The sequence below is a fragment of the Diadema setosum genome, chromosome 9, assembly GCF_964275005.1.
Source record: "Diadema setosum chromosome 9, eeDiaSeto1, whole genome shotgun sequence".
In the NCBI taxonomy this organism is placed as follows: Eukaryota; Metazoa; Echinodermata; class Echinoidea; order Diadematoida; family Diadematidae; genus Diadema; species Diadema setosum.
This window is the reverse complement of record NC_092693.1, coordinates 27334051-27361250: the sequence shown is the minus strand read 5'-3', so window position 1 is coordinate 27361250 and position 27200 is coordinate 27334051. Positions and strand designations below refer to the sequence as shown.

At 38.3% G+C, this 27200-nt stretch overlaps 1 protein-coding gene across 1 annotated transcript in view; it reads left to right on the top strand.

Annotated features, from left to right (window-relative positions):
• The first annotated feature begins 485 nt into the window (after nt 1-485).
• Nucleotides 486-27200, top strand: part of LOC140233434 (SUMO-activating enzyme subunit 2-like) — a 31307-nt gene continuing 4592 nt past the window's right edge. The window contains exons 1-17 of the mRNA XM_072313545.1: nt 486-629; nt 6357-6440; nt 7052-7122; nt 8199-8263; nt 8647-8747; nt 10495-10616; nt 11365-11554; nt 12220-12322; nt 13321-13457; nt 14444-14537; nt 15549-15661; nt 16405-16506; nt 17478-17531; nt 19243-19300; nt 22841-22879; nt 23260-23365; nt 24692-24870. Of these exons, the coding sequence (XP_072169646.1) occupies nt 486-629; nt 6357-6440; nt 7052-7122; nt 8199-8263; nt 8647-8747; nt 10495-10616; nt 11365-11554; nt 12220-12322; nt 13321-13457; nt 14444-14537; nt 15549-15661; nt 16405-16506; nt 17478-17531; nt 19243-19300; nt 22841-22879; nt 23260-23365; nt 24692-24870 (1762 nt within the window). The remainder of the gene's footprint in view (nt 630-6356; nt 6441-7051; nt 7123-8198; nt 8264-8646; nt 8748-10494; nt 10617-11364; nt 11555-12219; nt 12323-13320; nt 13458-14443; nt 14538-15548; nt 15662-16404; nt 16507-17477; nt 17532-19242; nt 19301-22840; nt 22880-23259; nt 23366-24691; nt 24871-27200) is intronic.

The following is a 27200-nucleotide window of genomic DNA, read 5'->3' as shown; positions in this document are numbered from 1 at the left end:
GTTGTTGTTGTTGTTGTTGTTGTTGAGAGAGAATGAGAAACCTCTATGAAAGACTACATGCAATTTCAAGAAGAAGTCAAAGTTTATTTGGTAAAAATTGGTTTTGACATGGATGAGATTTCCAAACCAAAGCGATTCTAATAAAAAAAAAAAAAAAAAAAAAAGTAGGACCCACCTTAGAATTGCTTTGTTTTGCCTTGTTCTGGATATGGATATGGATGTGTATGATGCAGGACCCTACTGCGCATGACGCATATCGGATGAGATTTACTTTGGTTTGGAATATCTCAGCCATTTGAAAACTGAATTTAATAAAAAAAAAAAAAATCTTTGAATTCCTCTTAGAATGGTATGCTCATATAACCTCATATAAGTAGCATTTCATCTTTGTACCTCGCAAAAAGTTAAAATCCTGTAACACCTTTCACTGAGCATGGGGTAGAGGTTGCTCAAAGCAAGTTTTTGTATTATTCGATGAGGAGAAAATGGCAGCGTCGATAGACGGGATTTTGCCGGAAAATCTTGCCACGAGTGCATCAACTTGTAAGGTGCTGGTCGTGGGAGCTGGTGGAATAGGATGCGAACTATTGAAGAATCTAGTTCTCACGGGCTTCAAGACAATAGTTGTCGTAAGTACTGAAGCTCATTTTTCTTTGTTTGACTATTAGAGAGACTCGTTGCGTGTCGGTGCGGTAATACAGTCCCATATACTCTAAACTGTGTTGTCCGAGGGTGTTGAAACAAAAAGGGCGCTGCTGCGCGCGCTGTAACAATGTTAGACATCTCCAGACTCTAAAGCCTGTAAAAAAAATTGGCTAATATAAAGCCTAAAATAATAAACCTTAATAAAAAAAAACTTCAAATATTTTTAGGGGCCCAGGCAGGGCATCTAGTCTAGTGTATACCCGTGCACAGCCACATAGATCTAGTCATAGAACCTACAAATTAACATGCGCGATGATGCGTGCATGTTGATGCATGATGTGGTTGTCGCTTAACCGATTGAACTGCGACCAGCAGTGTAGGATTTTGGATCTGGAAAGGCGTAAAAGCAAGTGACGTGGTCCTTGTTTCGACAGGGTTCCATGAATAGACCACTCTTACAAATAAAAATTCACTGAAAATCATGAATAAAAAATGGCGCATATCAAGTGCAAAATTCAAACTATGCTGCATGCAATTACCTCCACACGTGTTCCGAAGAGCACAACAGTGGGCCACGTCGCCGGACCTCCGAAATCATTGTCACGACCCTCCCACTCAACTCGCATAAGCAGTTCACCGGGTAAGCATGGTAAGTAAACGGGTAAATTAAGTAAAGTTGCATAGCAGCACCAATACATAGACTTGTTTCATTCCAAGTTTCGAAGTTACTAGATCTAGATCTAATTCTAGTCCGTTTATCTGCATTGAATCTGTACAGCGTGTACACCCATAGGGCCTACCCATAGCCATGATGGCAGCCGTTTCTGAGATAACTTGAGCGTTTACGCGATATTTATATTTTGCATGCCACCCGTGCCAGAATTTGCGGTATCACCATGGTTCGATCGCAACGTGTTGTGTATGCGTTGAATCTCTCGCACAGCGTGGAGTATGGTTGAGGGGTCTAGATATCGCGCACGTAAATTTGAAATGCTCTTATAATAGAAGTTATTCTATAATCGTACCTGAATTTCTCAATGAATATCACGAAAAAGCAGAAAAATCACCTCCCAGAATCTCCTGATGATACGATGACGGAGTAGTGCGCTGTTGCCGTTTGTATGTCGGACTTCTTTTTATGCGTTCAATTTCTCGGGGTATGTAAAGATCGCGCAGCTGCCCTCTGTAGTTTCATGCGTGAAAGTGTCTGCCCCTCTGCGGCTGTAACGTGCTCCGGCTTTCGTAGAATATTTTTTCACTTGATATTAAATTTGTCCCTGTTATAAGCAACAGCAGTTTTACCTAACTTGTGTATATTATTGTTATTATTATTATTATATGTGTTATTATTATTATCATTATTATTATTATTATTATTGTTATTATTATTATCATCATTATTACTATTATCACCACCACCATCATCGATCATCATAATCATCATAATCATTATCATTTTCATTATTATTATTATCACTTCCACCACCATCATCATTTTATCATTCTTATTATTATTTTTATCATTGATATTTTCATAATCGTTAATGATTTTCATTTATAAAGTTTTCTTACAATATTTCTAATCACTTTAACCAATAATATACACGTAATATAAAATGGAAAAAAGTAAAATATGAACATATACTTTGTGTGTGTGTGTGTGTGTGTGTGTGTGTGTGTGTGTGTGTGTGTGTGTTTGTGTGTGTGCTTACCCATTCGTCACCCTCTCATTTTCGTCACCCATTTGTCACACTCTCATCTAATTTGTTTTCTTCAGTATCATTATGGCCCTCCCCTGTCACAAATATATCACAAGTTAGCGCAAGAAATCACAAGCAAATTCAAATTGAAATCACACTTCAACTTCGATAGACTGAAATATTTATTCCTTTGTAATATTATAATCGTTGTGTTAAAATTTGACTTAAAACAACATTTATTAACAGTATTTCAGCGTAGCTGGCAGCATACATTGTTCTTGTGTATGATGACGTCACGTGGTAAACGATCGATCGAACAAATTACGAATTCTATCGACTCCGAACGAGACAAGCGAGACGACACGTCTAGGCTACAACATCCTTAGAACAGATTTTAAGGGAAGGTAGGTTTCTACAAGGTAAAAAATTGGAAATTTAGTGGAAAATTTGTTGGAAATCAAAATTTCTTACCTGCTTCCTTCTCATGTTGAGCGGTAAGTCAGGTATGTTTATTCCATGGGCGTATCGGCAAATTTTGCGCTTAGTCCTACGCGTAATATCGCTTGCTATACGCAGTTACGCTATGCGCGATCATTGGGTCCCTGCGCGAGACCTAGTACCCTTACTATACATGGAGTACCGCGCTCTCGTAGTGCAATGTACTATGTATACAGTTTCGCCCGCGCGTGGCACGCGCGCTAATACATTCACATAGGCAGGGCGAGTGCACGGTGCGGTATGTCGCGAATGTCGAACCACAGACACCTGGTGCCGAACAATAGTCACAGGCGTTTGAACGATGTTTGCAGCGCAAGCGTTTCGGCTCATGCACGCTATTTTGCTTTCGCAATTTAGGATGTCGAACATGGGTCACTTGCTTTAGTATCACGGTTAAATTTAACCTTATATACTAAAAAATGGGTCAATTTGAATGCTTACCGATGTATTCCAATTATTGACAAGAGGAGGCGCGGAACGTAATACTAGATAGTAGTCCGTTAATAGTCAATTTCTGTCTAAATCGCTGACTTTAAGTGATTCGGTCAGCAGGGATCTCCGAGATCGACAACTGCTCATGTCATGAAGATGGGATTTGAAACCTCTGCCTTGCGTGAGTCGGTAGCACTGTATCCTTTTTGGCCATTCACTCTTGCTGCGCAACATCGTGTGGCGCCCGATCACTCGCTTGGAGCTGGTGTGGGTGCGTTTCACTTGAACCCTTCGCTCGCCACTATACAGCGCGCAGCGAAAGGGCCTGGTTCAAAGGCTAAAATCTTCGCGACTCTCATAATGATAATAATAGAATAATGCATTATTCATATTGCCAATGCGTAAAGTGCCACGCAAAGGTTGCATCGAAAGCCAAAGAATGAACGGGAGGTACATGTATGTGGAGATGATCTTGTAGAAAAATGTCTTTTCAAGACTACATGGATAAATGTTGAAATTAACAAGTGAACGTATCGTATGAATAAGGTAAGAAACGTATACATTTAATATAAAAGTAAGCGTTTTGTTTGTAAATTACGAAACTTATAGTTGCGTGAAAATTTGTGTTGCTTTTCCAAATTACAGAGATAGCACTCTTTTGACTCAGGGCACTCCCACAGTATAACTGTGTACAAGGAGCGCCCGGGGTTAGTTGTTGCCATGCCCATATGGGCCATGCCATGGCCAGCGCTAACTGCGACCAGCCCCAACTCTTCGCATTGGGGCTGCGCATTGTAGGATTTTGGATCTGGAAAGGCCTAGTATCGCGGTTAAATATCACCTTAAATACTACAAAATGCGTCAATTTGACTATTTACCAATGTATTCCAATTATTGACAAGAGGATACGCGGAACGTAATAGGCCGCTAATAAATGGTCCTTTTCTGTCCAAATCGATGATTTTAAATGATTCGGTCAGGAGGGATCTGCAAGATCAACAGCTGTCCAGATAAACAAGATTGCTCTCTGCTGGTGTGGGCGCATTTCAGTCGAACCCTTTCGCTCGCCACAACACAGCGTGCAGCGAAAGGGCCTTGTTCATAGGCTAAAATCATCGCGACTCTCATGCGTATTCATATCGCCAATGCGCAAAGTGCCAAGCAAAGGTTGCATCGAAAGCCAAAGAATGAACGAGAGGGACGGATATGAACTCGTGGAAAAACATCTTTTCAAGACTACATGGGATTTAACAAGTGAACGTATCGTATTAATTACGTAAGAAACGTATGTATATCATAAAAGTAAGCCTTTTGCTGGTAAAATACGAAACTTATAGTGCAGCGAAAATATGTGTTTCTTTTACAACATACAGAGATAGCACTCGTTTGACTCAGGGCGCTCCCACAGTATAACTGTGTACAAGGAGTGCCCCGGGGTTAGGCAGGCGCCTGAGCCGAGTCACTGACTGCCATGCCACTGGATAGAGATCTACAAAACAACCACACACGTCACATGTGACTGTAGTGTAGACATATCTATCCATAAATAGAGACAAACTCATGAATTAGGCCCCACCACACTGCAGGCTACAGTGCGCGTGCATCCCTTGGGGTAATTGCTTTAGTAAGTATAGATTCTAGATTAGGTTAGGATTTTATAGGCCGGGTTCGATTACTTAGGGTTGTGTCATAGATGGTTAGATTAGTTGAGGGACATTAGGAAGTCTTTCTGAAAATAAAACTAATAAATGAAAGAAATCAAAGATCAAAGAAAAGAAAAGAAATAGAAGTAAAGTCATTTAAGAAGGAACGATGAAATATAATATGTTACGTATGCTGTGGAAATCAGCCTCGTCGCTGTATCAATCGCGTATATGTATTTTTGGGGGCCGCATTCACGAGTATTACTGTAAACCACGATATATTCACGGCATGAAAATTTCATGAATTGGAGCCGACGACCTTTCTTGTGGCATGAAATTTTTGTAAATTGCCACTGGTATCCAATGCATATCGTGTAGGCAAGTTCTTTGGTGTGCATTTTGATTTCGCCAATGTTAACGCTCGCAAAATTCGCGCAATTAAAATGCACGCGAACATTCCTCGTTTTACAGTATCCTGTGGAAGAAAGCCCCACCACTGTGCTTATGTGCCGTTGACCGCCACATGGTGGGGCTGAATTCATGATTATAACAATAATGCAATAACAGGTAAGCGGCTTCATATTTTGTACAGACAGACTGTGGTGAGGCCTATTTCACAAGTATGCCTCCATAGCTAGTGTTAGGCGACCCAAGAGAGGCCGAATAGATGCAGCGACATCAACACAAATGCAAAGCTCATGACATAACCATAGACAATACACAACCTTCCTGACCACCACAATGAAAATAATCTACCTGTTAAGTTTTTTTTTTTTTTACAATTACATTCTAAATTTCAAGACAAAATGGTTTCTACTTCATTCTCATCATCTTTTCCCCTGCATTTTCAGTTCTGTCACAAACGTCCTTTCGTTTAAGTTAACTGTGAGTTTTCTCGAAGAGGAGCTTATCAGTCTTCTTATGGCCCTAGTAATTTACTTTTGTATTCATGTAGAAATTCCACTACACCAAATTACAGTGGACACCAAAATCACAGGACAATACTTCTTTAATCTTAATACTTCTTTTCAATTTCATGAATTTGAACCAAATCAGTGTTCAAAATGATCCAACAGAAAAAAAAAAAAAATGCTAGACAGACTAATTTATGCATTGTACAGATGATGACACGAGGTAATATCTAGGGAGTACAACAGTGCATTAAGAGATGTCCAGTTTTGATTTCAACATGAGTTGTCTAATATATTCATGTTTCTGTTACTGTTTGGACTATAAGCTGTTTTAGTATCCAACATATGCCCTTAGTAATTGACAAATACAATTGTTTGCTAATTTGTTCAATGTATGGTATGGCAATTAGTAATGAATAATGTTGATGTTACCCCAGAGTACCGCTCTTTATGATTCAAATGTTACATGGATGCAGAAATTCTTGATATGTACATTTGATAGAATGACTTTCTTCCATATTTTTCAGATTGATCTGGATACAATTGATGTCAGCAATCTTAATCGTCAATTCTTGTTCCAGAAAAGGCATGTTGGCAAATCAAAGGCACAGGTTTGTATTTACTCCCATAGTTTTCTGAATAAATCTCACTGTTCTCACCAATTTGTTCATTTACAGTCAACCTTGCATGCTTGATATATATTGTGTATGTCATCAGACTGGCCTTGTCTCTCTCATCTTGAGGCAAAATAAATGTCCCAATATTTCCTTATGCATTTCCTCTTCTTAAAATGTACATGTAAAGTAAAACTAACTTACTAAAAGTTTGGTTATCTTGATTTAAAAAATTCCCTTGCCCAATCTTCATTCAATGTACTGTTTTTCCCCACATGTTACTTGAGGCAAAAATTTCCAACATTGCTCAGCTATTTCCAGACAAGCGAATACTTAAAGACAATATATGCCTCAAAAATTTTTCACACTTTCAAATTGTAAATAATTTAACTCTGTAATAGACCTATCACAGATGAGAGCTTGTGTGGCATTTAGAGGTAAAAAAATATCATAACTGCGTGAGAACTTAAAGTGACCAATTCTGTATGGAATCAAGGAATACAGATTTTATGCAATGTAGATGCAGAAGGTTATGTTCTTGTATTTGTCACATACATTATGATGATGCTCAGGGTTTATGATTAAGTTTCTCGTATTTCTATATGAAGGTTGCCAAAGAGAGTGTGCTGGCATTCAATCCTGATGTCTGCATTGAAGCCAAGCATGACAGCATTATGAAGTAAGAATGACAATGATAACTTTACATCAATTATGTTGCACACTTTGCATAAAGTTTACACTCATAGATTGTTACTTGGGTCAAAAAGTTTTACTTGTTTTATTTCTCTTGAGTCATAGTTTTGTGACATATTTGTATTGCTAACATGTTCTGTTGAGCAAGAAAATAAATGTTTACAGCAGCAATGACAAGTAAGACAAATGGCTAAATGTAACACGCTGCCACAGTCATTGTGACTCCATTCAGCTGTGCTTGCATGTTTCTCTAGATTGCAACAAACATGATTATGTTTCTGAATACTTACGCTGTACGTTGAAACACTGTAATATGTGAAGGATTCAATTTCTCCTCAGACTCTGTGCTGCCAAGTCTGCGAAATTATTGAAGGAGCTATCTCTCATATGTCATTGTCTGTAAGGTTGATGGAAATGATTAGCTCTCAAGTCATGGCTGCTCACTTGCCCATATTTTCTACTGGTCCGACCTATCCCTGTCGGTCTAGTAGATGCCCAGTTTTCCATTTTTTACTGGTCCTTTTTTTTTTTTATGGCTGTGACAATGTTTGTTTGTTTGTGTTTTTTTTTTTTTTTACCTGTCATGTCTGACTAGTAAATTTGCCAATTTGCTGGAAAGTTACTGGCCCAACAGTGATTTTTACTGGTCTGGGATCATCAGACCAGAGTCAGTGTTAAGCGTTGTGAAAGAGTTGTCGGGTATCAGACAAAAAGCATGCTCCAATAATACGCTCAACAAAAATACACTTGGTAGGTGTGCTAGCGTGACAGTTATTTGAGTTACAGAAATAGGGGAATTACATGGAAAAGCAGTGGTTAAATTGATACTAATACTATAAATGGTAGAAAGTGTAGTGCAAAATGTTTCCTTAACCCCTAGAGGACGAGCTCATTTTGCTATAACATGCATTTCCCATTGACACCTGCCTGAGTGTACCCAAGACTACCGGTAGTCTTCAGCGGGTTAAAGTCTGTGGTTTTTGCTATAAAAAAACTGTGGTTTTTGCTATACATATTTCTGGTTTCTTGACATGATTTTTACACTCTTTGTCATACATCTAGCCCAGAATACAACCGTGACTTCTTCAAGCAGTTCACACTAGTGCTCAATGCACTTGATAATAGAGGTGAGAAACGTCCTTCCAAGCTGATTGTTTATTCATTTTTTCCTGGTGGCTTAAACAAATGCTAAATTATGTCAGCTAGTGCATTAGTTAATCAAATGAAATATTGAATTACATCGTATGTGTCTCGTAGTAGACTTATGATAGTAATGCCTGGCCAAGTGATACATACTGCCTTTATTGAGCCATAATCCCGTTAATATTTACCAAAAGTAAATTTATACGATTCCAAGCTGACTCTATATTTTGTCAATGCCACAGACAGAAATTTGATTTCTCATGTGTCTTTAATTATCGAGTCAAGTACAAGGAATTTTTTCACTTTCTTTTATTGCCGTTTTACTGATGCATGACAACATGTTTTGTTTTCATTGTCTTTTTTCCAGCTGCTAGGAACCATGTAAATCGAATGTGTCTAGCAGCTGATGTTCCATTGGTTGAGAGTGGTAGTGCTGGGTATCTGGGTCAGGTCACTGTCATCAAGAAGGTGAGTGATCTGTCAAAGTGCTGTATGAAAATTGATTACAATCAAACATAGTTCATATTTACATGCATTTATAATATGTACCCCCCCCAAAAAAAACAAACAAACACAACAACAACCACCCAAAACAAACAGCAACAACTACAACAACAACAAACAAACAAACAAGGCACAACAACAACAACAGCAACAACAAGAATGAAATCAAAAGCAACAACAACAATGATAAGTTGTTGACAAAGTTAGGTTTTTCATGTGTAATAGCATACTTGTGTTTGAGAAGCACTTGTGAGCAGAATGTCTGTAATTTGTTACTTATTTTCATTTCTCAGGAATTGATGCATGTAAATGGACAATTGCTTTTTTTAGCTCACCTGAGCCAAAGGCTCAAGTGAGCTATTGCGATCGCCCTTCGTCCAGCGTGCGTCGTCCGTCGTCCGTCGTGCGTAAACTTTTTACATTTTCATCTTCTTCTTGAAAACCCCAAGACCAATTTTCATCAAACTTGGCAGGTAGCATCCCTAGGGGGTTAGGAACTCAATTTGTCAAAATGGGCACCATGCCCCACCCAGGGGGCCCCCGGGGGGGGGGGGCCCAAACCCCCCAAAATTAAGGAATCTGTAAAAATCTTCTTCTCTAGAACCAAAAGTGATAGAGCTAAGTTAATACTATGAGTTAGTACATTGATGACTGTAGTTTCAAGTTTGTTCATGGCAGAATCAGGGGTGCCCCCCCTTGGGACCCAGGGGAGGGGGTGGGGAGGGGTCCTAATGGGACCTAAATTGTACATTTTCATCTTCTTCTTGAGAACCCTATAACCAATTTTCACCAAACTTGGCAGGTAGCATCCCTAGGGGGTTAGGATCTCAATTTGTTAAAATGGGCACCATGCCCCACCCAGGGGCCCCAGGGGGCCCAAACCCCCCAAAATGAAGGAATCTTTAAAAATCTTCTCTAGAATCAGAAGTTTTAGAGCTAAGATAATACTTTGAGTGAGCACATTAATGACTGTAGTTTCAAGTTTGTTCATAGCAGATCCAGGGGTGCCCCTCTTGGGGTTGGGGGGGGGGGGGGGGTTGGGAAGGTCCCAATGGGGGCCTGAATTGTACATTTTCATCTTCTTCCTGAAAACCTCATGATGGATTTTCGTCAAACTTGGCAGGTAGCATCCCTAGGGGGTCAGGATCTCAATTTATCAAAATGGGCACCATGCCCCACCCAGAGGGCCCCAGGGGGCCCCAATCCCCCCAAATTAAGGAATCTTAAAAAATTTGGGCCCTTATTGTACATTTTCATCTTCTACTTGAGAATGCCTGGTCAAATTTTAGTAGAGCTGTGAATAATTTAGATTAGTGACTGCGTGAAAGGTGAACTTGCGATACTCAGGTGAGCGCTAGACCCGCGGGTCTCTTGTTTTCTTTTTCTTTTTTCTTTTTCTTTTCTTTTTTTTTTGGGGGGGGGGTGGGGGGTTAACATTTGGTAACCCTCAAAGTGGTGCCATACAAAAACTTACTACATTGGTAAGTAGAGCTCAACCCAAGAGTAAGTTGTCCTGCTACAAGGTGCACAGTGAAATATTGTCAATGAAAGACAAATTAGGTGACCACTGGCTGCATTGGACAATGATGATTTCCGTTCAGGTGGTACAAAGTATGTAGTGAGGGCTTAAAGTAGTAGGCCCTTGTATGCAGGCGGCCACTATGGGAGATATGATGATGTTATCTTTTAAATCTGTCTTGCTTTGGATTAGGGGAAGACTGAGTGCTATGAATGTCACCCAGCCCCTCCCCAGAAGTCCTTCCCAGGGTGCACCATTCGCAATACTCCCTCTGAGCCCATTCATTGCATCGTGTGGGGCAAACACTTATTCAAGTAAGTCATGTCATTTTACATTTGCACGTGCATGAAGACTATTCAAATCCACTTTTCATTCAACCGAGCATCAAAAGTCTAGATAAGAGAGATTGTAAACAGTATCTCTTTCCCTTCCTTCTTTTTGTTTTATTAGTTGAAATGACATTCCTGCATGAAGGTGAAGATTTTTAAAGTGATTTGATAGGAAATGTGCAAGTACCTCTGATGAACAAGATGTAGATATTACTAGAGCTGTCAGTTTACACATTCACACACATGCACACACACACACACACACATACACACATTCATGTTAGTACCTGCTCTGCTTACATCGTGTTATTCTTTAGTGAAATTGTTACCATTATTGTACTTGTGCAATCAAGAATTATCTTAAATGTGAACATTGAATAATACCTGTGGATTATGTGGCCAGGACACTGTGTGTTCTGCTTGTTTGCACATGTTTTTGTATTGAACACATAAAGACTACCAGTATGAGTTAGAAGATTGTTTACAATTTCTGTTTACCATTTTTATTGGTGAATATGGCAGTAAACACTTTTCTCTCCCTCTCTCTCTCGCTCTCTCTCTCTCTCTTTCTCTCTTTCTCTCTCTCTCAAGAAAATGCTGAATGAAGTGAAGTCTTGCACTTTTTTCCTTTGATTTTTGTTTTTGTTTTTGTTTTGTTTTTGTTTTATTTTGTGTCAGTAACCTTACTTGAGTTTGCAGGAGATAATATATGAAGAATTTTGTCTTCACACAGCCAACTGTTTGGAGAGGAAGATCCTGACCAAGATGTTTCACCGGACACTGCAGACCCGGAGGCTGCAGGAGATGCTGGACAGCAAGCAGTGGAGCGCATCCCAACCATGGAGGATGGCAACGTCCACAGAGAGTCCACCAGGGAGTGGGCCCAGCAGAATGGCTATAATGCTGCAAAGCTTTTCAAAAAGGTTAGTGGAGGGTTTTTTTTGTGGCTCAGGGGATTGCTGATATGCTCTGTGCTTTCAAATATAAGGTCTATGGGTTTCTCAATACCTGAAGAGGAAGGAGTGACCTTTGGCATACCATGTACATCATGTACTTCTGTGACTTAGGACTTGTAAGGCAAGTTTGAGAGTGACTGACTTCACAAGCAAGAACCAGAGTGATAAAATAGGAAGAATTATTCAATTTCAGAACAACAGTTGGGGTTTCCAACTTGTACTAACAAGGTATACATTGCATCTGTGTTGCTGGAGGCAATATTTTCTCGAATATCAGTCAACTCAGAAAACTTCCTCTAACAAATTACAATCTTATGACAAGAAATTGAAGGTTTCATATCAAATGTTTAGCTGTGCTCTCATACATAACCATGCCCAATCAGTTAACTCCTAACCACAGGCACTTGCATTACTGTATCACTATGTTGCATTTCTAGGTGAGTCATGGACATTTATAGTATGTACAGGTGCTTCCATGAACTTGTTCTTTGTTCATTGTATCATTTCCAGCATCCAGTGTAGCTGGTAGTCATGCCACTTCCTGGATAGCATTATGTGATGGACTCAGGTTTGACAAGGTGATGTTTTGCTGTTAATCAGTATGTTGAACCGATTGTGTTGCTCTGTTTCAGTTTTTCTATGAAGACATCAAGTACCTGTTGTCAATGGAGAAGCTGTGGCAAAAGCGGCGACCTCCAACCCCTCTTGACTGGAATGACCTGCCTGACACAGGAGGTATGTTTGAAAGTTTTGGTATTGATGACAACTGGTCAACTGCAGTGCAGTTAGATTTGTTTTGTTTGTTTTTTAATCCATTTGACACTAGCACAAAAGGTAGATGCAGTATAGGTAGATGTATAGGTAGATATATTGTATGTTTATTTAGGTATTCATGTCTTGCTGGCAAAAGACTGATTTGCACATTAAATTACACTGTGTAAGAGACAGTATGAATGCATTCAAAGAAACTTTTATGAATGCTTACAAAACAGATATTGATTTTGAAAAGGGAGAGATGCACACAAACACATGTATAAAGCAAATTTTGATCACTGTAATGTAAGGACAATCAGCAGAACATCCTTTCTTACTACAATAAGAATGTCAGTCACAGTGTGTAATGATTCAATAACACAGTAGGCAATAACATGATTTATAGAATGATTTACAGAGTGACAGAATGATTTATATTACACATTTTTACACAATTTTAAGCATGTAGAGCTGAGCATATCACAAATACTTCATCCTTTCAGACACAACAGCACTAGTAGAGGCCAGACAAAATCAGAGACTCATTTGCCTTTTCTGTGTGCTGAAACAGATGAAACAAAAAAGAACTTGTTATGCACACATATGCTGAATATTTATAAACATTTACATTTTCATGATTTCTTGAATACCTAGTCAAAAAGTAAGTCATGTTTAAAGTTTGAAAAAAAGATTGAATTTCTTTCAGACAAAATGTCAAAGTTGTACCAATCATTCATCAATAGTGTTACAGTTCAAGTTCAAGTTGCCAAAGCATTAATGATGTCAACTGAAAGAAAATGGCGAAGTGAAAGGATTATTTAGACTACATCATGTATAACTTTTACAAATGGGATAGTGGATTTTTTTTCTCACAATATTTATGTGACTTTGCTGTCATGTTAATATATCACCAACTGTCTCAATTTCTGTGTAGAATGACAAATAATTATATTGTTACTTCACATTCGTATTCTGAAAAGGGTCTAGCAAGAATGAATCGGGTGTATTGAGGGATCAACGTCAACTGAGTCTCCGGGAGTGTGCAAAGATGTTTGAAGAGAGTTTAGCTGACCTTCAGGTCCAAGCTAAAGAGAGAGGAGAGCTAGCCTGGGATAAGGTAGGATGATGATGATGGTGATGATGATGATGATGATGATAGTGGAGAGGATGGTGATGATTATGGTGGTGGTAATAGTGATGATGGTGATGGTGGTGGTGATGATGATGATAGTGGGAAGGATTGTGATAATGATGGTGGTGGTAATGGTGATAATGATGATGATGGTGATAATGATGAGCAGTGATAATAGTGGTAGTTGTGATGTTGGTATTATGTTAATGATGATGTTGATGGTTGTGTTGACTATAATGATTATAATATTGAAATGATGATGGTGGTAATAGTGATGCCAGTAGTAATGATGATGGTGATGGTTATGATAGTAATGATGCTAGTTGTATATCTTGCATTAAAACTAAATCATTGTGTGTTTCTCTGGGTTATCATTTGCAAAGCAGTCTCATAGTTACAAATCCCAAAGTTGACAAGAGCTTACCTGCAGCAACTTCTTATTTTGTCACCATATATCACTTTTCACACCAGACAGCTATCCAGGTAGTAGCTCTCCTTGCTAAAATGCAGTAAGACAAAGATGTGTAATGAGCTGATTTTCAGTGTCACAAGATGATCTTTTGGTTTTCCACAGTGTGTTTGAATTTTTAATACGTAGTGTAAAGGTCCTAACAGCATGAACTGTGACAACAGGCTCAATGCAGCAAGTTTTTTTTTCAAGATGTTGTGATACTAATTTATCTGACCTGGTATTATTTCACACATACGAAGGTGTGGTATAAGAAGCTATGTAGCGAGAGCATGCTCAAAACAACTTTGTGTAAGAAACAAGAAGAGATAATTCCACATCAACCACTAAATTCATGCTATGTTCACTGCTTTGCGAAAGGGTCCTAACATTTGCATATTCTCAGGATTCAATTACATGATATTATAACAGCATTGTATAAGAATGCTTTACCTGTAAAAGTAATGTTTCTTACTCACCAGTCTTCACCATGATGGTATAAATCTTGACATTGTCATTCCAGGATGATACAGCAGCCATGGACTTTGTGGCCAGTACAGCAAACATCAGGGCACACATTTTTGGCATTCCTATGAAGACGAGGTTTGACATCAAATGTGAGTCAAAGTTCTCATACCCAGATCTCCCAATCGTTCTACTTTGGAGTTGAAAGATTTCTGATTTTAGCCTGCATCAGTTACATATGCAAAAGTCACATTAGTGCCAAATAGTATGGCATTTTCACGAAAATATTTGTGAATTTGACTCAAGTAGGTGGCAAGTGTTGTTTGTTTACACAGTGATGAAAGTATTTTGTTATTATCCTAACACTGTATTGGTATCATTTACTTAGGTAGAACACAAATGATTTTTGTTTGGATGTATGTGGCACCTGTCAGAATGAATAGCCTCACAAAGTGCCCTAATGTACAGAGTGATATGTTCTTTATTACATATCAACTTGTACTTGGCAACCGCTTCCTACAATTTGCAGTGTCAGCCTTCATACTGTAAAAGTGGTTTCTTTCGCGGTGGTTTTATTTTCGCACTTTTCGCGCTTTGAGTTTGAACCACAAATTTAACATCACGCGAAAATGTTTTGAACTCGCCGCTTGTTACAACGCTATTGCGCACATGCACACACAAAGATTCCGCGCATTGAGTGTATTTATGGTCAACACACTCACAGCGATACCACGCAATGTAGGTACAAGCATGTTAAAAAGTACTTGAGAAACGGGATTTCAGGTAAGCCTGCCTTCAATTCTAATTTCTATTTAATGAATAATATAATAATTGGATTATAGGTTAGGTTTTCATGTGCAAAAGAAAACAGTTTTTGCTGACTGTGAATTCCACAGATTTTGCCAACCGTGAATTTAAACACGTGCGAAAAAGTCGGCACCGATGGAAACCGCAAAAGTATCTGTACGCGAAAGAAACCACTTTTACAGTACATCTTGGCACTTCTTCTTACTCCAGCTGGCATTTACATACTACATTTTTGCCCTGAGAACATACCAAGTGTCAATTCACATGACTGCATTAAGCCAACAAGTGGCATGATTTTTTAATAATTGTAGTAATATTCTGTGATATATGTGTGTGTGTGTATGTGTCCCTCACAGCCATGGCAGGGAACATCATTCCAGCAATTGCCACAACCAATGCTGTCATTGCCGGACTCATTGTCATTGAGGCCCTCAAGGTCTTGTCCAACAGGATGGACCAGTGTAAAACGGTAAGATATCAAAACTTTTATGACTGCAAGCACCCATGATTTTGCTGGTCATGACTGTACAAGTTGTGTGCCTAGTCTGCAAGCATTGTAAAGGCTTAGGATCCCAAACAGAAATGTGGTAGACATTTTAGAAGGAGGGTTGAATGATTGACAGAACACCTTTACACTAGAAAATGATTACTGTTGCTTTTGTGACATTACTCAGATAAGCATATAAGATTTTAAGTATTTACACACATGCACACAAACACACACACACACACACACACATACAAATGAAGTAAGAGTAAACATTAAGTTGAAGAGTGATTACATACTTATGCCGTAGTTTTACAGTGTGGCACTTTGATCTATTATTTGATGGCAGGACTTGTTAGATTTCAAAAGAGTTTGCAATTTGTTGGATATCAAAAGAGCATACATTAAGACAAGACTTATTGCAAAGATATGGTAAAGCAAGATATCAGAGCATCAGAAGTACCAAGAAAAAGTTGTATAATAAGTGCTGCTAAGGTCACACATACACACACACACACACACACACACACACACACACACACACACACACACACACACCCACACAACTTATCACATCAAATGAAACATACCAGCACATGCTGATGGCATTGTGGCAAATTAGATTGCAACATGAATAATGATCTCCACAGCATAGTTAATGCAGTATGACTTCATAAATCCTTTGTTTGCTCACCCAATATATATAATCCTCTATTCTAGCACAGGTCTACATGGCTAGGGTGCCCAATGCCAGGAAGAAGCTTCTAGTCCCATGTGTGCTCATTCCTCCCAACCCAGATTGCTATGTCTGTGCTGACAAGCCAGAGGTATGAGAGAGGCAAAAGTCCTGGTCAGGTTCATTTGTTGTCTTTTTTTCTTCTTTTTTACCCACATTCGAATATGCATGAAGTGCATTTGCAAATAAAGAAAAGCAAAACAAAAATATCAGACAAGGTGTGTAAGTTCTGGTGTGGCATTCTTCCATCAAAACAAGCTGTATGTTGGCAGATAATGTTTTTATTTCCACCACACATCAAGATTGTGATATCAGCCCATTTCGTTATGTTATGTTTGTAGCTATTCACATATGATGCATCACGCGTTACCCCGGGGTACCGTAGTACCCCGGGTAACCGTGTTGTGTAGCGCCACCTCACGTCGACTCGAGGACAGCCAGAGAAAAATGCATGTACTGTGTGTGCTTGTACATTGTCATTCCCATGCCACTACATGTTATACTATGCGTGCATGGAATTAGAAGCTGCGATGCCACTATTAGCGTGTGCTTTAGTGCAGTGCAGTGCAGTGGCTAGCGTGCGCGAGCTCCAGCACCAAAATAATTTCCTCTTTTTGGCACCCAGGGTACAACCTTTTTAAAAAGATAAATAATTCAACAAAATGGCTGATTTTTGTTTGGTACCCCGGGATACCATTTATGTCATCATATGAGTGTCATATATTTTAAAAGCCCAAGAATAGTTTCAGGATATCTCTATATTTTTTTGCTTCATATCCATCTGATGTATAGCTTAGTTGCAGTAAGAAAGGTCTGTTCATTTTAATACATTAATTCACCGTGTACTTCTGATGTGTATTTTTTTGTTTCTGTTAGAATTTCTTTATGTTTGTTTCGATACTTTTAAATTGTACAGTTATAAGAGATGAAGGCATAGATTATTGCTTATGTACTCAAAGAGTTTAAGGACAGTTTTTACAAAGACAATTCTTACTCTGTCATGCATTATTTTTTTTCTTTTGCAATATTTATTTTCTTTTTTAATTCTCTAATTATTTACAGGTGACAGTAAAACTCAATACAAACACAACCACTGTCAGGGTCTTTCAGGACAAGGTAAGTAAAGGTCTGGAAAGCGACATCAATTAGTTTCAGTCAGCACAAGAGTGGAATGTGCAAGCCTGAGCCTCAAAAGTATCATCCATGCTGTTTAAGAGCAACATCATTATGAAACTGAGGCTCCTTGATCAGCATTGCAATAGTGGGAATTGATGTTTGTGATATATACCCATGATAGTAGAAATGGCATGTATTGTGCAATACAGTTCATCCAAAAAAAAAAAATACCATCAGATTTTCGCATTGATAACACCCAATATGATTAAACTGTCTCAGTGCTACTTCAAGGTCTTAAAATATAACATCTTAGCTCTATTTTACAGAAAGCCCCATTCAGTTTGGTTAAGCGGTCACAGAGAAATGTGGATTGTTGTAAAGCATGTCATGAGTCTGATTCTTCCAAGTTTAACACTTCGGTGCTCTTGTGTGTGAATACAATAGACAAAACTTGGAGGGAAGAGATTCCTGACGTCCTCTACAAAATTCCTTATTTCTCTTTGACCATCGAAGCAAATCGAATGGGGTTTTCTGTTCCCTGAATTTGTATTCAGATTGATTCACTATTTTAAAAGATATCATTGCGGAGCTCCCGTTGTAATTATTTTGGGGGGACATACGGTATAGACATGAAACTAGAAATGTCACTATGGCGACTGGTATGCCTCTGCCATGTGTTTGGTGTTTACATACTTCTTGAACTAGATTTCATTTTGATGGCTAAATTGTTTCAGAGAGCACGTATTTGGGCATTTGAGTGTTTGTACTTGACCTTTTGACCCTTGCCCTTTGACCCCATGGCCCACATTATTCTTCAAATAGTAATTTACTAGTAATATCCAATTTTCATGACATTGCTTTGAGTGATTTTTGAAATATGGGGGGAAAATATTGACATTTTAACATTATCATTTTGACTCCATGGCTCAAATCTTTCCTTACAGAATCATTGAGCAGTAATACATGTACATACCTAGTTTAATTAAGAGTATGCACAGTGTGATTTTCAGGATATGGAGAAAAAAAAAGTGTAATTTCAGCATCAAATAGCAGATTTGTGGATTTGTGATTTGTGATATATATATATATATATATATATATATATATATATATATATATATATATATCTTATGCTAAGTTTCATGAAGATAACATGAGACATTTCCAAGATATGGACAAAAAAATGAAATTTATCATTTGCATGTGACCTTTGACCTTTAAACTTTGACCCACATGGCCCATACCTTTCCTTAGAGAATTGTTACCTGGTAATGCATGTATACGCTGATTTTCTTGAAAATACCTTCAGAAATTTCAGCGATATAGGGGAAAAAGTGAAATTTTAAGAATTTGACCTTGACCTTTGACGTTCACCATGTACATTGAAATATGGATAGGCACAACTTCATCCACTCATACATACATATGCCAAGTTTCATTTGGATACCTCAGCTGTTCTTTGAATCATAAGGTACACTGTCCACAAAATCAAGTACGAACAGGACGGTTGGACAGACAACCAGAAAACAATGCCTCTGGCGACACTTTGTGGAGGAGGCCAAAAAAAAGGATGTGTCTAATTTCTATTCAGTGCAGTGAAGTTAGCAGGCAAATCATTGATGTCAAATGGTATTTTTCCCTCACACTGTGTATAGACAAGGTGCAAGGACACAGTAACGGATTTGATCTGTCTCTTTTCTCTTCTGCACAGATATTGAAAGCAGCTCTAGGAATGATAGCACCAGACGTTGAGATACAAGATGGCAAAGGTTTGATGTTATCCCACCCCCCCCCCCCCCCACACACACACGCACACACTGGGTGATTTCAAGTTTGATGCTGGTGCTAGTGCTAGTGCTGTCTCCCAAACAACTGCCTTAAATCAAGCTCCGACACCTGACGGTCAGATTAATGCAACGATACCGATCACTATTATCGACCGCCAACACTGGGTGTTGGCATCAGACCACCATGAAATTGTGGGAATTGTGCAATGAAAAAAGGGATGGCATATAGTTACAGCCAAATATTAAAAGATGTAGTCATGACTGCTTAGTTTTAGACACATAACGAGGAAGACATATTAGAATGCCACAAATTTCATCCCTTAATTTTGCTCCTGGGCTCAGATTTATGTAGCGATGTCTAGAGTGTTCATGTACGTTACGTGGGCGACCATTGCATTAGCATTGACTTTGCACATACAACGTGCATCTACTTATGGATGTAAATGTGGATCTCGCACAGCAACACTAGCACCAGCACCGAACTTGAAATGATGAAGATGATAATTCCTAGGGGCTATCGTTGGCCAATGGGGAAGAAGCATGTAATTCACCAACACAAATGGTGAAGCTCAGTTCAGCAGATGACATTCAACACCATGCCCAACACCAACTACTGGAAATACGTCATAATTTTGAGGTCAACCTCCCAACACCGACTGATTTCAAGTTCGGTTTTATCGCCAGTGCTAGTGCTGAGATAGCACCAGCACCAAACTCTAAGTCACCCACTGTATGTAAATACTTTTGTTGATCTTATGTGATATATTAATGATATCCAAGTAAGGGGATTTGGAGGGATGGCAGGTACCTATGTGTTGGAATAGGTAGGATTAAGAGTTTGGGTACAGGTGGGAAGGAAGGCATTTGTCAGTTTCTTTTTACATGTTAGATTATGTAGATTTATCTGATATGTGTTCACTTTGTGTGATTGTGTGTTAGCTGATCACAATAATTAAAGCAAACCAAAACCCAAAAGACAATTAAACATGTATAAAAAGTACATATTTCACCTATTCCAATGGTACCCGACTCACCCCTTCATATATCTTCTATTTAGAAACAAAATGGAAATTCCAGAAGCATTCTCGGCTCTGTGAGATGCTCAGAGAGTGCCGTGTACGGTTCTATTCATTTTGACCTCCCTGGGGTTTGTGACGTATTTTTTGACTAACGCTGATTGGTCAATTCCCCTAAACCTTTAACTGTTCGTTTTGATTCTGTTAAATTCATATTCTCTACTATCTAAGCATAATTTGAATAATTATAATCAATACTATAATAAAAAAAAATTATTTTACTAATCTACAATCTTATTTTGGACAAAAACGTGCCAATGAATCAAATAAGTTAGTCTTAATTTTGAACGAGCTTACCCAAGCCGAAATATCCGAAATATCGCCATTACGAACGCGTACGTGTTCGCTGTTCATTAAAATTAATTTATCATTTTTGAAGAAAAAAAAATTTGTGCAGTAACATTCATTAAAATATTTGTATATATATATATATATATCTTTGCATTAAATTTTTAAAGATTGAAAATTGTGTAAAAAAAATATTTAAGTTTACTTTATTTTAATACAGCGTTGCATATACGGCAACTCATTCCCCAGCTTGCAGCATCTTTTGCATGCACGTCGCACACAACGTGTTTAGATGTACCGTATATAGATGCTGTATGGTATACCCGAATTTGTGCATGCATGTGAGTGCTGAAGCTGAGCTGAGTAGCTAATGTACGCTGCACTGTCGATACTGTCACTCTTTGTATACCAGAGTCTACATGTAATTTTATTTTCGAATTCATCATGAACTTTAACTATTTCACTAACTGAGAACTTGAAAGTTTGCCGTTGTTTTGACTGTACTCTGTAAGTTAGCATGGATCAGGCTGAAGGACAAGGGATAGAGCCATACAACTTCGAACCGACCTACAATGTAGATCTATCAAAGGATATCAATTTACAGTAGGTATGCCTGAAGTTGAAGCTGGATGTAGACACCTAATCTAGCCTATGCCATGGTGTACTAATCATCGGACCAGGTCAGGTGATGAGTTCAACGGGCCACACCCGGGCAAACCAAAGGCTGCGGTGTGGTATGCACGAGCTTGTGGCTGATACTGCTGCTGCAACGAGGCTGTGCGACATGGAGGTTTATACGAAAATTCCCATGTACTTGAATGTCAATATCATAATGGAATACAACAACGTTTCATTCTTCACGGAATTCTTGCATTTGTTTTAATGTTGGCATACTATTTAAGAACTTGGGGGACCTGTAAATATTTGGTGTCAAACTTGATCATGCCTGTCATTCGTAAAAAAGGCTGCAGCTCCAGCTAGCTGCATATTTCATGCGTAACGTAACAAGCCTGCATGTGTTGTGTATTATAGTAACACGCGCGCGCGAGCAGAAGCAACAACGAAAACCTACAAAACAGACGTAATTATTTATCAAAATTCATGACAAAATAAGTAAATAAAACAAACCTGTCTCTCAGAAGCTCTCGCTAATCTTTTCTCGGTTCCAGCCCTCACTTTTGACAGCGGCCTAAACGAGAAGATAGAAGGCACGGCGCCTTCTTTCAGGATTTTCCGAGGCTTTGTCCCCATGAGCCGAGCCCGCATGTCATCCTTGAAGTCGTCGGCAAGGAAGTGGTCGCTGCAAACGACATTGTTTCTGTCGAATTTATATGTACTTGACCCGAATTTTTCAACTTTAAGTGCAGCCAACCACCTCCTACACAATTCTGGCTCCTTCAGAGGATCGGGGATGGGATGAAAACTTCTCTCGGGAGATTTCCCACTCCGGTTGGAGAACCCGTATGCCTGGCAAAGCACCATAGCTTAACGTGGGAGCTGCAATACTGCAGCTGCGCTGGGGTTTGTTTATGTCCACAAAAACGTCACAACTACGCAGGGGGTCTCACCGGAAAGTGTAAACATGGCGGACCCCACTGTAGCAGACACAACGAATGTGCATTTTGTCAGGTTCTTTATGAGTTGATAAAGGGCTATTCAGATGGCCAATTTGGGTGATCTATACATCAAATTGAAGCTACAGGTGCCCTTAACACAGTTATGAACTCGAAAACCCATCGTTTTGGTTTCCTTTAAGTATCAAAAATTACGCGAAATATTTTCAATGACTTTTATTCAATTAGTTGATTTGTACTAAAAAGAGAAAAATTGTTTTGTTCATTTTGTAAAAACATTCAAAGTGATTGTGTTGATTTCATTTGTATCTTGTGGAAACAGATATAATGATTACTGAAATAGAAGTGTGTTTGTGTGTGTAGAACAGAAGAGAAACAGAGGTTAAGGGGTGCTTTTGCTATTGAATCAGTTATCTAGTTCCTAAATAAAGTAGTTTTTTTTTCAATTTTAGCCTCACATAATTTGTTCAGTGGTGATAAAATCCATACAGCTGTCTCGATTGTAATTGTTTATCCATAATGCCAGTCAACACTCAGTATATGCATACCTTTTTTTTGTCTTTTTTTTTCTTTCTCTTAAACAGGCACGATTCTCATCTCCAGTGACGAAGGAGAGACAGATGGTAAGATATAGCATTAGTTACTTGGATGTGTCATTGTCAGAGGATATTAAACCAGGACTGCATTTTTAGAAATGTGATTTCAGGTGATTACAGTACCACCACAGCAATATAAAATCGTAAGAATTTCAGCTTTTGATGAGAATAGTACAGTGAAATTCTTATTGATACCCAGAACTCGTTCCTTCTTGTCTCAAGTTAGTTGCCTGTCAATGGAGCCAGCTTTTACAGTGGATTACACCTGGAGAACAGAAACTGATGTGTAAAAGAATAGTCTGTAATGTTGCAAGGTAGTGATAAATTGAAGTCCTAATCCTCAGACTGGAAAAGAACTTGCTGTTTCCAGTGGTTTGTTATTCTCTTTCTCATCTTCTCATCTTCAGACAACATGCACAGAATGCTGAGTGAATTTCACATCATCGGGGGCAGCAGACTGAAGGCTGATGACTTCCTACAAAACTTTGAGCTCATTGTCAACATCCAGTTTGAGTAAGAAAAGACTTTGTTGTCCTTTACCTTTAGCTAAAACCTTGACCACCCTATACCCACACATACAAACTGGATAGATGGTGAGATGATGACAAGTATTTAGAAATGTGTAAGTGAGATTGCATCATACTTAGAAGGTAGGCAGGAAATCCTCCCAGAGTGAGGGAAATTGCATTTCAATTGTTGCACTCTGTGATCTGGTTAATGATATGTTAAGTGCTACTGAAACTCTGATGATTGTAGAAATGTTGGATTTTATCATCACCATTGGTATCACTGATATAACTGACATAAGGATGTGTTTTGCCCCCCCCCCCTCAACGTTTCGTGATTATTCCGCTCTTGCCGCGACATTTTATGTCTTTTTTCTTTCAAGTATCGCGCAACTTTTAAGACCAAATTTGTTGCTCCCAGGCATACCGTTTTGCAGCCACGCCCCTTTGAAAAAAATTTGTCGACCCAAAAATTGCTCAAAAACATGATTTTGTGTACAAATCCAATGTAAATTGTGTTTTTGTAATTAATTCATATAAAAATGAATATTTTTACTTTCAATGGTTGATAATGATTTATTTTAGCTTGAATATGCTTCAAAAAGTTTCTGCAACAAATTTTGACAAAAAACAAAAACAAAAAGTAAAAAACAGAGAAATACATTAGAATTTCTATAAAGAATAAAATACATAAGAAGTAATTATGAAGCCGAACTTTTGCTTCAATATTATTGTTGAGGATATTGAAAAGAATATGTTCACCAAAAATTAGATGTCTTGGAGCTTTTTTTTTTTATTCATAGGAAAAAATATATATATTTTTGCATAAATTAGCATAAATTAATTAATATAGAATACATAAATTAAAACTTGAAAAATCTAACTATACAGTCTTGTAGATTACATTGGCCTCTACCTTAGTGCAAATTTTCGCGAGGATCACACCATCCACGACCGAGATCTGAAGGGGGGCCAAAAAGCCCCCCCACAGTGGTTTCAAGTCCCTCAAAAAACCCGGTGGGATTAGGGTTAAGTACAATGTCTAAAATGCTAATCCTGTAAATTGGATTATTTGGAACAGTCTGCCCTCATTATCGAGTAATTACACAAAACTACAAAGTTCCTTTATAGAAAAATCTGCCTGCAATAGTAATGTTTTTTATGCACTTACTGATTGACATCTTACTCACTAGGATTGGACCATTATAATAAGTCTTGTAGCATTTTCTCATGATAAACCTAGTTAGCATCTCAAAATATCTTATCACTGATGTTACCATGTAATGATGTACTACTGAGGCACAGCTGTATATCATTCATTTATCTGTGACAGAGAGAGTCTTGAGGATGAGGCAGAGTTTGAGGTTATTGGAAAAGTGCCTGTCGCTGACAAAGAGGCCGAAGCAAAGACAGACAGCACGCACATCAAGAACCAATCAGATGCTCAGACAGAGGCTCATGACCAGGTGTCATCGACCAATGGGAGCACAGATGTGGCTGGAACCTCTCAGGGTAAGATGAAAAGTCACTTGGTAACATTGTTTAGTTTCTATCTCAGTCTCTTTGCATCTCTTATTGTTTATATCATGTGGAGAACTTGTAGTCATTTTCTGGTTAGAAGAAAATCACATACTTATTATCAGGAGAATTCTAAAACAGAGAATCTGCTACAGTGAAACCATGTTATAACGAGTTCGGTTATAACGAGGAACCGCTTATAACGAGGTGATCGCGTCGGTCCCGTTTTCCTTTGCGTGTAAACCTATGGCAGAACGAATCGGTTATAACGAGATTCCGGTTATAACGAGGACAATTTCGGTGCATCATGATAAAGAAAAACATAAGCAATTCGATCGGATATTACAAGGTTCCATTTCTTGACTTGCCGCTTTCAAAAACGCGACAAACCAAACATTGAAAACCGAATTCACGCTATCCATGTCTCTTTCCCGTTTTGGAAAGTACCGTTCCTTCCATGTTTTCTTCTAAACCACGCGATAAGACACAGAAATATCTTCCGATGTTCCTACTAAGTTATTTAATAAAATCATTCAATTTTCTTTATCGAAAGATACGCGTGCGTGATAGTAGGTCAGACTACAACGCAACGAAAAACATTTCTTGACTTGCCGCTTTCAAACACGCGACAAACGAAACATTGAAAACCGAATTCGCGCTATCCATGTCTCTTTCTCGTTTTGGAAAGTACCGTTCCTTCCATGTTTTCTTCTTAACCACGCGATAAGACACAGAAATATCTTCCGTTGTTCCAACTAAGTTATTTAATAAAACCATTCGATTTTCTTTATCGAAAGATACGCGTGCGTGATAGTAGGTCAGACCACACCGCAACGAAAAAAAAAAATAATAATGCATTCGAAACTTTTCATGTAGCGACACTCGTGGCCAAAAATGGAAAATTGGAATGCGTGTGAAAGTCATCATTATATCCTTTCCATTTTTAGTTCCGACTTCCAGTTGTTTTGCTGGCTAGTAAATATGAGTGTGTATGATTAAAGCTGAAATAATTAATGAAATCATCGCAATTCCGCCAGGTGAAAGTAGCGTAAAATAGTTGAATAACGCATGTTTATCTACGTAATTGAGTCGGTGTACAGAAAAAAGAAAAAAACAAACAAACCCGCATTTAACAGTTTGAATAGATCTGGGTTCGTTCATTATCATTTAACAAATGATAATGTAAATATGAGTACTGTATACATGATTAAAGCCGGTATAATTAATGAAATCATCGCGACCCCGCCGGGTGAAAGTAGCGTAAAAATAGTTGACTAACGCATGTTAATCTACTGAATTGAGTCGTTGTTCAGAAAAAGAAACAAATGCATTTAACAGTTTGAATAGATCTGAGTTTGTTCATTATCATTTAATACTGGATTTCACAGTGAAGATTTTTCTGTCGGTCAAAATGGTCTATGAGGTACAGATTTGCGTAAAAAGGATCACAACCTTCCAAATTGAACCCTGTCGCATTTTTTTTTTTTCAAGAACGGATGTACAAAACGCGAAAAGATTTTCGTAAGAAAATAAAGAACGCATTTTTTAATCTCTTTGGGGCGCAACGATCATACATTGTATAGGGTTACAGCCGAAATGATTCATGAAATCATCGCATTCCCGCTGGGAACCAACAGCGTAAAATACCTCGCAAGTTACAGTAAACAACACATGTATGTTACTCTATTTGCGCTGGTGTTTAGAAAAACTTAACAAACGCATTTTATACAATCTGATTTTGTTCATTATCATTTTACACTGTATTTCACAAACGAAAAAATATAATTCTTTCAGATTGGTTCAAAACAAGAGGAAGAGATAGGTGTAGGAAGAATCACGAATATGATCCTGCCGAGTAGGCTTTCTTTTCAAGAACATAATGTGCAACTATTATGCGAAGAGATTTTCGGATGAAAAATAGATTAACGCATTTCAACCCCTACTTTTTCCCGTCTTTTTTTTTTATTGTATCAAATCACAAACAATTTCCCTTTATTCTCTCAATAATAATGATCCATAATTGCGTAATAACAACGCAAAGGATGTTCTTAAGTTTGATTGATGGGTATATGAAGTCGTGCTTACGTTTTTCTTTGTTTTTTATGCGTACAGTTATAACGAGGTACCGGTTATAACGAGGTAATATCGCCGGTCCCACGGACCTCGTTATAACGGGGTTTCACTGTACCACCAATAATGAAAGTGATACAGAAGCAAAAGACAAAGGAAAATTTAGATGAAATGAAACAAAAGAATGTGAAAGTCAGCAAATTGTCCAACATATAGCTACATAAGTGAGTACCAGTCAACAGTTTTGGTCATTG